Source organism: Panthera leo, chromosome D3, assembly GCF_018350215.1.
Source record: "Panthera leo isolate Ple1 chromosome D3, P.leo_Ple1_pat1.1, whole genome shotgun sequence".
Lineage (NCBI taxonomy): Eukaryota > Metazoa > Chordata > Mammalia > Carnivora > Felidae > Panthera > Panthera leo.
The window spans coordinates 44,072,542-44,086,337 of record NC_056690.1 but is presented as its reverse complement, the minus strand read 5'-3'; the positions used below and the strand labels follow the sequence as shown (position 1 = coordinate 44,086,337).

Here is a 13,796-nt window from a genome sequence, read left to right as displayed (position 1 = left end):
CATGAGTTAGAGCCGCATGTGGGGTGTAGAGATTATTTAAATAAATAAATAGCTTTTTTTTTTTTTTTAATGAAATTTGCTATTTGCAATGACGTGGATGGAGCTAGAATATATTATGCTAAGTGGAATAAGTCAGAGAAAGACACATACCATATGATTTCACTCATATGTGGAATTTAAGAAACACAACAAACGAAGAAAAAAAGAGAAACAGACCAAGAAACAGACTCTTATCTATAGAGAATGAACTGAGGGTTTCTGGATGGGACATGGGTGGGTGATGGGTTAGATGGGTGATGGGTATTAAGGAGGGCACTTGTTGTGATGAGCATTGGGTGTTATATGTAAGTGATGAATCACTAAATTCTACTCCTGAAACTAATACTATACTGTATATAAACTAACCGGAATTTAAATAAAAACAAAAAAGAAAGCATATTATTTTCAACATACTTGTGAACCATGTTTCTTCTATTATTGATCTTGTTTCATTCCATAGTGGCTGGTTTGTATGATTTCAGTCTCTCTAAGTTGCTTAAGTTGTTTTTTTGATCTAACATATAGTTCTGGAGAATGTTTCATGTGCAGTTTGTATTCTGCTCTTGGTGGTGGAGTGAGCTTTGTACGTCTGTTACATCTAATTCATTTATGGTGTTGCTCATGTCTTGCATTTTCTTATTCATCTTCTGTTTAATTGTTTAGTTCATTTATTGAAAGTGGGTTATTGATGACCCCATTATTTTAGAACTGTCTGTTTCTCCATTTATGTCATTTTTTACTACAAATATTTTGGAGCTGTGTTGTTAATGTGTTGTTTATAATTGTTGCACCTTCTTGATGAGTTGACCGTTTTATCAATGTCATCAATATGTCCTGTTTTTCTTTGTCTCTTCTAACCATTTTACTGATTTTGTCTGATGTTAGTATAGCCACGTCAGCTCTTTTTTCCATGGAATATCTTTCATTCTTTTAACATTTTTATGTCTGTGGATCTAAAGTGACTCTACACTGCATATAATTGGATCAATTTTATTAATCCATTTTTCAGATCTCTACGTTTTATTAGTGACTAATTCATTTACATTTAAAGTGAATACTGCATGTAAAGACATCTGCCATTGTTCTATTTTCTGTATGTCTGATTTTTTTCTGTTCCTCATCTCCTACATCATTGCCTTCTATTGTATTTAATGGATTATTTTATAGTGTACTGTTTTGATTCCCTCTCTTAATTCCTTTTCCATATATTGTCATTTTCTTATTGTCATCATCCTGGGGATTATATTTAACATCCTAAACTGATAACAGTCTAGGTTGAATTGATACAGTTTACTGTCAGAAGCATACAAAAATTGCTTTTATACAGATCTATTTTCTTCTGTGTTGTTGTCACAAATTGTATCTGTATATATTCTGTGCTTATTAACATAAATTTATAATTATTTTACCCATTTTATTTTAAGTCATATAGGGGGATAAGTGGGTTTATTTTTTTTTTAAGTGGATTATATAACAAAAATATATAAAGCTGGCTCTGACATTTATCAGTGTAGTTACTTTTATTTCTTTATTTCTTTGTAAAGGTTTGAGTTAGTGTCTAGTGTCCTTTCATTTAAACCTTAAAAACTCTAACATTTCTTGCCAGACAGGTTTACTAGCAACAAACTCCTCTTTCTTTTATCTGGGGATATCTTAATTTCCCTGCATTTTTGAAGATAATTTTGCTGGATATAGAATTCTTGCTTGACTGTTGTTTTCTTTCAGCACTTTAAATATGTCATTCCACTGCCTTCTGACCTTCAAAGTTTTTGCTTAGAAATAGGCTCTTGATCTTATTGAGGATTTCTGATGTACGATAAGTCAGTTTTCTGTTGTTTTCAAGATTCTTTGTCTTTTCAAAGTTTATTATAACATGTCATGGTGTGGATCTGAATTTCTTACTTGGAGTTCATTGAGTTCTTAAATGTATAGATTCTTAAATTTCATCAGTTGGTTAGTTTGGAGCCATTATTTCTTTAAATATTCTTTCTGCCCCTTTCTCTACTTCCCTGGGACTTTCCTAATGTATATGTTGGTATGATTTATGGTGTCCCAAAAGTTGACTTTTTCATTGTTTGCTTCTTTTCCTCTACTTGATAATTTCAGTGGTCCTATCTTTAAGTTCACTGGTTCCTCTGGCTACTCAAATCTGCTGTTGAACCCTTGTACATTTTTACTTTTAGCTATTGTACTTTTCAGTACCAGAATTTCTATTTGGTTCCCTCTTTTTCCTTTTTGGTATGTTCTATTTGTTAAGATATCATACTCCTCATTTAGTTTTTGTCCATGGTTTCCTTGAGCACATTTAAGGCAATTTACTTAAAGTCTTTGTTTAATAAATCTAATACCTGGGTTTCCTCAGAGATTTTTCTGTCATTTTCTGTGAATAGGCCTTACTTTTTCTGTTTCTTTTTTTTTTTTTAATTTTTTTTTTTTCAACGTTTTTTATTTATTTTTGGGACAGAGAGAGACACAGCATGAGCGGGGGAGGGGCAGAGAGAGAGGGAGACACAGAATCGGAAACAGGCTCCAGGCTCCGAGCCATCAGCCCAGAGCCTGATGCGGGGCTTGAACTCACGGACTCACGGACCGCAAGATCGTGACCTGGCTGAAGTCGGACGCTTAACCGACTGCGCCACCCAGGCGCCCCACTTTTTCTGTTTCTTAATATGCTTTGTAATTTTTTATTAAAAACTGGACATAATAAATATTACAGTGTTATAAACTCTGGAAATCCGATTTCTCCCCTTCCAGGTTTGCTATTATTGCTTGCTGTGGGCTTCAGTCATCCATTTGTTTAGTGACTTTTCCAGACTACTTTTACAAAGTCTGTATTCTTTGTCATGTGTGATCCCCGAAGTTCCTTTTCCATTATTATCTCATTGGTCAGCCAGTTACAGTTCCTGGAATGCCAACATTTACTAGCTTCTCTCTTCATTAAACATTCCCCTGCTTGTTGCAAGTCTTTTCTTAGATTTCAGAGTTATGAAAAAGTTGCTTATGATAGTTTTTTGCCTGCATAATGGTTATTTCAGTGGAAAGGTAGCTTCTTAGAGTTCCTTACTCTGCCATGTTTTTATGGCGTCACCTGGATTCTTTCTTATAGAACATGGTTCCTATATTCCCAGTTATTTATTGAAAGGTAAATTTTTATAAATAGACTACTGTATATATCAATGGTAATTCTGTAAAGCTATCTTTATACTTACTCTTATTTATTAGTTCTGATGTGATTATATGGTATCTATAAAGCCTAAATGTTGTACTTTAAAAGCAGAAGAAATACTACTTTTATAATTCTCCCAGGATTTCCCCTACTTGTACCTCAAAATTTAAACAGAATTTGTCCCATTTTAAAACTGTTCTGAAATGGCATGTTATCTGTATTTCCTTATTTATTTATTAATGTTTGAGAGAGAGCACATGTGAGCAGGGGATAAGGACAGAGGGAACAAGAGAGAGAATCTTAAGCAGGCTCCACCCTCAGTGCGGAGCCTGATACAGGGCTCAGTCTCATGAGCATGAGATCACAACCTGAACCAAAATCAAGAGTAAGGGCACTTAACTGAGTCACCGAGGTGCCCCTACTGTGTTATCTATGAAAAGACTAGATACATCTGAAATAGCAAGAAAAAAATCACCAAGCATGCTCTGCTTCCTTTTAAAATCATTCTTATATGATAATTTTCAAGTAGGGTTTTTAGCCTCAACACTAGACCAGATAAGTCTTTTTGTGTGTGGCTTACCCTGAACTTTCTTGGATGTTTAGTGGTTCCCTGGTCTCTACCCACTAGATGCCAGGAGCATACCTCCCTCAGTTATAAGAGCTCAGTCATTGCCAAATGTCCCAGAGGGAGGCAAAGTTGTTTTAAAAATGGGAACCACTGTTTAAAAGTACAATTTATGCCAAGACCATAATTGGCTTACATACTTTATAAGAAGAAGCAACTTTCCTCCCACTTCATTTTACAAATTAGGCAGTTAGTAGTATTAGGAAGCTAGAATTGTCTAGTCAGGACTGCAGTTCTCCTGGTCGTTAAGAAGAGAGAATGGTGGAAAAGGTCTTTTCTCATTCATTTTTAGTTAATATTATAGCTTCTTAGGGTTAAATATGTTTCATTCTCAGATTCATCAGATATTTCACTGTATCTGTGATGCGCATCAATAGTTATTTCTTGCCTGGAATACCCAGATGATTCATTAGAAAAATGATTCCTTTATATAAAAGATTAAGACTGTGAAACCAGGTCAATTATTTTTTGTTGCTCATCTTCATCTTTTTTAAAGAAACATGAGATGATTATATCTAAAATAATTATTCAATGTTTAGTTGATATTTCCATAATGTTTTATTAATACTACTGTATCTTTAAAAAGCTTTTTCTCTAAAATGTATTTTTAGGTGTATTCTCTGTAGCCTATTCAAGTTCCAAAATAAAATAGTTGTAATATTAGTTTCATGTTATTTTCTCCCATATTATGACGATTTAAGCATTGCCGTATATACTTATTAAATGAGGGGCCTGGGTGGCTTTGTTGGCTGAGTGTCTGACTCTTGGTTTCAGTTCAGGTCATGATCTCACAGATCCTGGGTTTGAGCCCCATGTTGGTATCTGTGCTGCGGGTATGCAGACTGCTTGGGATTCTATCTCTTTGCCCCTCCCCCACTTGAGTGCACGAGCACACGCTCTCTCTCTGTCTCTCAAAATAAATAAACTTAAAATTTTTATGAGTCTTGCTCTCCATCACATTTATAACTCTCGAAGATTCTGTGTACATGTTTTGTATCTCTACCCTCTTTTCCTAACAGCCATTTCATAAATACCTCATGGAGTCATCATTTAATGACTTGATTCAGGGAAGGTAGCTAGACTGAAAATAAAATTCAAAATACATTGCTCCTTGTGACTTAGTCTTATAGAGATATTGAGTTGGGGGGAGGGGTGGATACTAACCATCTAAATTCTAGATTAATAAATATATTTCAGTACCAAATGTTATATCCAGGACTACTAAGAGGTAGGTAACCTTGATTTCTAGTTTGTTACAGAGCAGATTAACAGAATATTTCATTTGAAATCAATCAGTTTTGAGTACAATTTATTATGCTGTGGTTTCTGCAAAGTCTTTTGTAGAGTCCTGACTGTTTTTGCATATTTATATTATGGTATATTCTAAAACCTTTATACTTGCAATATTCAAATTAAACTTGAAGTATAGATGATAATTATAGGAGATAATTGTTTCATAGAATTGTAATGGTCAATATCAGTTGATTAATAGCCCTAATAAAATTGGGTGAAATAGGATTCAACCCATTTGGAATTTGGTTTGCAACTTATTTGTATGTAAGAAACTTAGTAGTTGGTATGGAATCTTTGCTTCACTTTATTTTTATATTAAATTTGAAGTAAACTACTAATTTTGTTTCCATTTTTAGCTGTAGCGCCAGTTGTACCTGATTTAAGTAGCGACATTGATACAAGTAATTTTGATGACTTGGAAGAAGATAAAGGAGATGAAGAAACATTCCCTATACCTAAAGCTTTTGTTGGCAATCAGTTACCTTTTGTAGGATTTACGTATTATAGCAATCGTAGGTAAGTATGCTAAACATTGATTTTAGGGGTAAGTACTAATTTTGTAGTCTATTATTAGGGATATCTCAAAGTCACTTTAAGAACATTTAATGGTATATGAAGAGATATCTTAATATGCCATTTTTCAGTGATGTATGATACTTGTATTATTCCATATTTCATTTCTTTTAGACTCATCCATGATCAGGATATTGTGTTTCAGAAATCATTTACTGAATGATGCACTATATATGTGTTAAAGTTACAGCAATTGGGGCGCCTGGGTGGCTCAGTCGGTTAAGCGGCCGACTTCGGCTCAGGTCATGATCTCGCGGTCCGTGAGTTCCAGCCCCGCGTCGGGCTCTGTGCTGACAGCTCAGACCTGGAGCCTGTTTCAGATTCTGTGTCTCCCTCTCTCTGACCCTCCCCCGTTCATGCTCTGTCTCTCTCTGTCTCAAAAATAAATAAACATTAAAAAAAAAAAGTTACAGCAATTAATAAGTTAAAAGATTCTATTAATACTTATATTTTAGTTAATCTTGTTATCCAAAGAATTCTGGTTTTATAATACACTTTGGAAGAACATATAGTTTTCTAGCATTATCATCACTATATTGATGTTACAAAGGCCTGTAAGCTTTAGTAATTCAAAAATTAAGTGATCCCTCCCCAGAAACCACTAAATGAATTCACCATATCTTACAGCATTTAGACCTTGTGACCTTGGGCAAATAACTTCAACCTTTTGTGCTTCCATTTTCTCAAAAATAGGGATGATGATGATGATGATGGCGATGATACTTGTCTCATAGGATTATTGTAAGGGTTCATTATATCAATACAGTAGAACAGAACAATGTTTTGCATGGAATAAGCACTCACTGTTAGCTGTTATTAGTATGAGCTAATGTTAGCTTTAGTCTTCAAATGGATATGAGAAACAAATTAAACATTTAACATAATTTCAGTATGTTGAGCATTCATTCATTCATTCAAACAAACATATTTGCCAACTTATTTTTTGTCAGGTAGGGAGACAAAGATGAATAAGCACGCAGGGAGAAAGATGAATAAGATACAGTTATTAGTACCTTCTCTTAAGATGCTCATACACTAATGAGGAAATGGATATATTTTCAAGTGTAGCATTTTGTCATTGTAGTCAAAACTTTTTTATAAGACCCTATTCAGGCCAAGTTTAGAAAACAGGAAGGCAGATTAGTCCTGCCTTATGAGATTTCTCCAATAATACAACTGTAAGATAGTACTGAACACTTTTTGTTGTATCACCAACCAGGCCAGGCAGGTAGTACTTGACTTTGATTCTAAGAAAAGTCCAGTATTTTAATCCTTTTCCCACAATATTCGTGAATATGATATTGTAGCTATTTTATATTGAAATACACAGAGGAAAAAAAAAATGCACAGACAAGTTTTTCAGAGTGGTTTTTGCTAAAGAGTTCTTTCTTTCTGTCTTCCTGTCTGTCTATATTTTTGTACTTTTTATCACTTATCCTCTGGCTTGCTTTCTGATCAGTTGTACTATTGATATAAACACCCCCCCCCCCCCCCAGTGTTTTTGGATTTTATGTAGTTATATCAGTTAATCACTTTTTTTAGGTTTATTGATATGAAAGTAATCTTCAATTAAATAAACATTGTACATACTATTTGTAGTAAATTGTTACATGATTATTTTCTCTAGTTTTTCCTGGCATCCATATGTTGCATATTCCAAACTAATTTCTGAGTTTCTCGAAAATAGAAATTGTACTCTGTTCTTCAGTACCACCACCTTATTGCATAATATAGTGTTGTTTAGTAATTGTTTATAACATGGTTGAAGGTGTGGTTGATCTTAAAGAATCAGCAAAATACTGATTAGCCTTAGTATAAAATGTAAGTATAATTTGAATTATTGGCATGAAATAGAAAACTTCTGAAATTCTTACTCCTGAAATCCAAACATACTTTCAGTTACCAAGGGTAGAGATCTTTATTGCTGAAATACAGCGAAATGAACAAAGATTGTTAATAGTCTAAAGGTTAAACTTCTAGCTACATTTGTAATAATCTAAAACCTCTCGTAAAGAGCTATCTAAATGACCAGATTCTATATGAAAGCAACGATGTAATATACAAAAGGACTTTGGGGGGGGTGGGGGGTGGAGTGAAAGAATGAATGGATGCCTACATTTGGTGTCCTTAATTTCCAGTGCTGCATTTTGAGAAAGTTATATTATTAACTTTGCAGAGGCTAAATATTAACTTCAATTTATGTAGCATATTAAAATTTAGAAGATCTCTTAGAAAATGGTCTGATTTCCTATCTAATTCAGATTCTACTGGCATTGCCATATGCTTTTATTTACATCACATAATGTGGAATCTCACACTGAATTTCTGAGACAGTAGTTAATGGAATGAAATTGTACTACATCTAGAATTTGTCATTTGTTACATGAGACCTTTATTCTACAAACCTGCTACACAGTGCCTGAAAACTGTCTTCTGATTATTTTATTCTGTAGTTGATCTGAATAATTTTCCAAGGAAAACATAAAAATGGCATATTTTCCTTTTTTTTTTTTTTAGAACACTGTTAAAGGAACTTATCTTCTGTTTTTTACTAGTAGTGAATATGTAGTGCATTATCAGTTGCCCTAAAACAGCTAGGAAGTATATGGAGCTATTTGATATCTTTTTGAGAGTGTTCTGATTGACCACGGTGGCAACTATAGTGGCGGTGATGGTAGAAGTATTAATAGTGGTAGTTGTAGCATGGTAGAGGAAGTAGCAGAAGCAGTAGAAAAGGCAGCAGTAGTACCTTCCCTTTATATAACATTTGAGAGCTTAGAAAATCTTTTTCATATGATCTATTTAGATGTGTTTAATAATCTCATAAGATATCTAAAGACTTCTAAAGATCACTACTATCTTATATGTTACCTACCTTTATAGTGAATATAAAGCCTTGGAGTCTCAAAAGGTTAGCAGGACATCACCAGAACTTAGGTTATGTTAACTATTTAGGCAAAAACTCTTTTTTGCCCATAAAGGCAATATCATTCTTGGCTGAAGAGTAATTTGGGGCAGAGAGAAAAGCTGTGCACATTTCTGTAGAAATCAACAATTCCTTATCCCCAATCCCTATTGCAAAAAGCTCTAAAAACTCTAAATACTTTAGTGATTTGTTTGGTGGCAAAAGCTGCCATAGCCTGCTCTCATGGCCGAAAACCTAATCTGAACTAACTCGAGACTATTTATAGTTTTTATTTATCCTACTTGGTATGAATAGTCATATGTGTGGCTGCAGGGATAGTAAGGTATATGATTACAGAGTGCTGCTCCGAGCTAACTGGGGGTTTTATTTAATGTATGTATCACTTTTATACATATGTATCTTTATATAAAATCTTTATATAAAATAAAGAGTCATGAACTTGTACTCAATTTTTCAAAAGCAGAACAAGCACAATACTAAAGCAAAAAATAAGTGTGTAGTATATGTTACTGGTTATTGAATATTGAAGAGGTTTTTGGTTCTTTTAGTTCTAAAAACTCTTTTTCTCTCAGATACTTATCTTCAGCAAATCCTAATGATAACCGAAGTAGCCCCAATGTGGATAAAAGCTTGGTATGTATTTTTGTCATATTTTTTAAAAAGTTATTTTGTGGACAGTGTGTTTTGTGTGCATGATATTAAGTACACATTAAGTAAGTAAACATATTTCTTTTGATTGTGTAGTTAGTGAACTTAAATTTTGATAGTATTTTTTAACCTACTATCTCCTTCCAATTTGATTTCTTGCCTGAATATCAAATGGGATACTTTATGTGGAGATAATTAATTAACTATAAATTGCTACACAAATTGACAGTGGCAGTCTTTCTAATCTTTAGAATTAGGAATTTATGGTAAATCAAGGTATCAGTACAGGTCTTGAGAAGAAAACAGGTAACATAAACAAAAGACTTAACTAAAGAGAGTGTTGTATATATGATGAAATATACATAACATAAAATTTACCATTTTAGCCATTTTTAGGTGTATAGTTCTGTGGTAATGGGGGCGCCTGGGTGGTTCAGTCGGTTAAGCATCTGACTTCGGCTTAGGTCATGCTCTTACGGTTTGTGGGTTCAAGCTCCATGTCAGGCTCTGTGCTGATAGCTCAGAGCCTGGAGCCTGCTTTGGATTCTGTGTCTCCCTCTCTCTCTGCCCCTCTCCCACTTGTGCTCTGTCTCTCTCAAAAATAAATTCAAAAACATTTAAAAAAAAAAACACCTTCACATTGTTTTCTACCACCATCTATCTCCAGAATTTTTCTTCATCCCAAACTAAAACTTTGTGCACATTAAACTCTTTATTCCACTACCCCCAGCCCTGAGTAATCACTATCCTACTTTCTCTGTCTCTATGAATTTGACTATTCTAGACACCTCATGTAAGTGGAATCGTACAATATTTGACTTTTTGTGATTGGGTTATTTCACTTAGCCATGGTTTCTCCATGTTGTAACATGTTTCAGAATTTGATTCCTTTTTAAGGCTGAACATATCACATTCTGTGTATACACTACATTTTGTTCGTTCATTAAAAGAGAGTTTAGTGAAAGGACTATTTACAGTGCCATGAGCAGGGTCAAGAGGAGCAATAAATAAAGGCTGTGAAAATACCCATTGATCAACAATAGTGGGAAACTATTGTCCCTAGTTTGAAAGGACAGGGAGAGACAGGTATTGTTGCCATAGTTCAGAAAAACCTAGCATCATCAAAGAGGAACATAGAATGTAGAACACTGCTATCACCACAGTAAGGCAATAAAAAGGTGGGGAGAATGAATACTTTCATTATCCCCACCTTTTGATTTCCTACTGGTGTCTCCCATTTATTAAAGTAGGACAGTAAACCCAGGTAATGCGGTCTATAGATTTCAAGCCAAAGGAAGGGTTGATTTCAAGGAGCATGGATTTCATGGCTAGAAAAGAGAGAAAGCAAATGGGAGAATAACCAGTATAGTCAGCACCATCTAATTTGTCCACTGAAAATTACTGTTATAAGTAATTATTAGAGACAGGAGTCCTTTTTATTGTCCATATAGCTCATGTTCATGGGACAGAGGTTAAAAAATCTTACTTAGATTTGAGAAGGTCCTTTAGAGTTGACCAGGACTTTTCTTAAAAATACTAAAAACAGTTGGGGCACCTGGTTGGCTCAGTTGGTAGAGCATGAGACTCTCAATCTTGGGGTCTTGAGGTCAAGCCCCATGTTGGGCATAGAGCTTACTTAAAAAAATATGTTAGAAAGCCTAAGAGACTGTTAAAAACTGAGAACAAACTGAGGGTTGATGGGGGGTGGGAGGGAGGGCAGGGTGGGAGGGAGGGCAGGGTGGGTGATGGGTATTGAGGAGGGCACCTTTTGGGATGAGCACTGGGTGTTGTATGGAAACCAATTTGACAGTAAATTTCATATATTAAAAAATTAAAAAAAAAAAAAAAAAGAGATACACATTAAATAAATAATTATCAAATACTTAAAAAAAAAAAAATATGTTAGAAATAATTATTTGGCCATCCTTGGAGAGTTCTTTGAACTCTGTGTATTGTGGCCTACATATTATTAACTGAGGAGGGGAGTGTAAGTAGCAATCATGTTTTAAAAGCTGATGTAATTCTCTTGCTTCTTAATATATTTACTCTTAAATGTAAGATTGAACAGGTGATGTGAAGGGAAAGTGGAAAAAGGGAGAGTGAACTGTGTGAGTACCTGTTAGCTGTTTTGACCATCTATGTCTTTTAAATTCTCATCCTATTAGAGCTATTCAAGTTACATAGTTAACAAGGGCTCAGAAATCTTTAAAGTTAAAGAATCTTTGACCTAGGGAATGTGACAATAAGGAGCTGCTGTAACCCAGCTCTCATGTATTACTTATCTGTGGGATTAGTGATACATCGGGCTTCAAAGAATATTTAGTGGAATTGTGTTTTCTTTGGGCTGATCTTGTTCAATGGTGATTGCCAGAAGTTTCTGTCAGTGGCTGCTGCTACCTTTTATCTTTTGCTCTGGTAAGAAAGATCACAGGGGAAGAAGAAAAATTTGATGTGCCTACTATATCTGTTAACAGCTAAATACAAAAGTCAGCTGATGTAATTTTCAACTCTTCCTTGAAAGCCTTCCAGCAAATGCTAATGAACAGCTTTGCAATTGACAAATATAATGAATAATTTTCATTCCTATCTTATTTTTCTTTTTTGCTGCAAATGACACTGATTAATCAGTTCCTCCTTCTATGAACTTTTGTAAACCTTTCATGTTCCCCTTCTTTCTTTTTTTCTTCCCACCTGTGTAGATTTTATTTTCCATCCCTTTGGCAGGATCTCTTCCCCCTTCTCCTCTTCTCTCCTCTTCTTCTCTCCCTCCCCTTTAATTATTAAATGTTTCTCAGGATGATTCTGATCTTGGCTCTCTGCTCATTTTTTGTAGGTAATCTCATGTGTGTGCAGCTTGCTCCTCTGAACTCCAAAGCTGTATCTCTCTTGTCTGTCTGTCTCTCTCTCTCTCTCTTTTCTCTCTCCTCGCCTCTTCCTCTCTCTCTCTCTCTCTCTCTCTCTGATTGGATTTCCTTTCCTGTCCTTCTGTCAGGCACAAGCACTTCATCCTATGCCAGAGCTAAACTCATCCTCTCTCTGTCCCCTCCCAAGCAGCTCTTATGTGTTCCATATCTTTTGTAATGGTACTCTGTTCTTTCTCTGTCTCTCTTTCTTTTTCTTTCTTTCTTTCTTTCTTTCTTTCTTTCTTCTGTTGACATTTTTTTTCAGAATCCCACTTTTTAATTTTTTAATTAGTTTTAAAAAACGTTTATTTTTGAGACAGAGGGAGAATGAACAGAGGAGGGGCAGAGAGAGAGGGGGACAGAGCATCCAAAGGAAGCTCTGTGCTGACAGCAGAAAGCGTAATCTGGGGCTTGAACTCATGAACCATGAGATCATGACCTGAGCCGAAGTCAGATGCTTAACCAACTGAGCCACCCAGGTGCCCCATCCCACTTTGATTTTTAAAAAATTTGTATTATTGAAGTACAGTTGACATACAATGATACATTAGTTTCAGGTGTACAATATAGTGACTTGACAATTCTATACATTACTCGATGCTCACTATAATAAGTGTAGTTACCAACTGTCATCATACATGTTATTATGTTATTGACTATTCCCTATGCTGTACTTTTTTGTCTCTTATTTCTAATCAGTTATTAGGTTAATTCTGCCTTCTGAATGACACAGTTATCCATTTCCTCCTCTTCATTCCTACAGCCTCTGCCTCATATCAAACCTATATGCTTTTTTGCTTGAACTGTCTCAAAAGCCTGTTAACTGGTTACTTTGAGTAGAATTTCTCTTCCCTCTATTCTTTTCACCTTATTGTTACTGAAGTGGCATTTCTAAAATGCAGAAACTAATAATAATAATAATAATAATAATAATAATAATAATGTTGCCTAGGTGACTCTGTCAGTTGGGTGTCCAGCTTTTGATTTCGGCTAAGGTCATGGCCCTAAGGTTGTGGGATTGAGCCCTATGCTCAACGTAGAGCCTACTTGAGATTCTCTCTCTATTTCTCTCTCTCTCTCTCTCTCTCTGTCTTCCCCCCCCACCGTCTCTCTCTGTCCCCCTCCCCCTGCTCCTCTCCCCCACTTGCATTCTCTCTCTCTAAAGTAAAATGCAGATACTATATTGTTTCCCTTTTTAAAATGCTTATAGGTTAAAGTCCCTAACTCCTATTTTTGCATACAAGAATCATGGCCTCACTCACCTTTTCAGATTTTATGTGACTCATTCTCTCTGTTCTGGGCTCTGCCTATATTTGATTTCTTCCCATTTCCAAAATATATCATGTTTTCTTTCACCTCTCTACTTTTGGACTCATTCATTCTGGCTAAAATGCCTTTCTTCTACCACCTTTTCTGCTTAGTAAATATCTCTCATATTTTAAGTCTCATTTCAAACATTACATTTTTGTGGCAGAATTAGACATGACCTCTTCCCTCCTTTGGAACACCTCATATATAACTTTATCATCACTACATTATATTGTAATATTTGTGTGTATGTCTTTGGATTATTGTAGGTTCTTTTCACCCTCCTATTCCTCTGTGCCTCTCTGTTTAACTCTT

General features: G+C 35.0%; 1 protein-coding gene across 5 annotated transcripts in view; it reads left to right on the top strand.

Moving 5' to 3' along the window:
* The window catches only part of ROCK1 (Rho associated coiled-coil containing protein kinase 1), a 175,534-nt gene that overhangs the window by 77,155 nt on the left and 84,583 nt on the right, over nucleotides 1-13,796 (top strand). For all 5 annotated transcript variants that reach the window (XM_042910122.1, XM_042910120.1, XM_042910125.1 and 2 more), the window contains 2 exons: nucleotides 5,480-5,639; nucleotides 9,195-9,255. In XM_042910122.1, coding sequence (XP_042766056.1) covers nucleotides 5,480-5,639; nucleotides 9,195-9,255 — 221 coding nt within the window. The remainder of the gene's footprint in view (nucleotides 1-5,479; nucleotides 5,640-9,194; nucleotides 9,256-13,796) is intronic.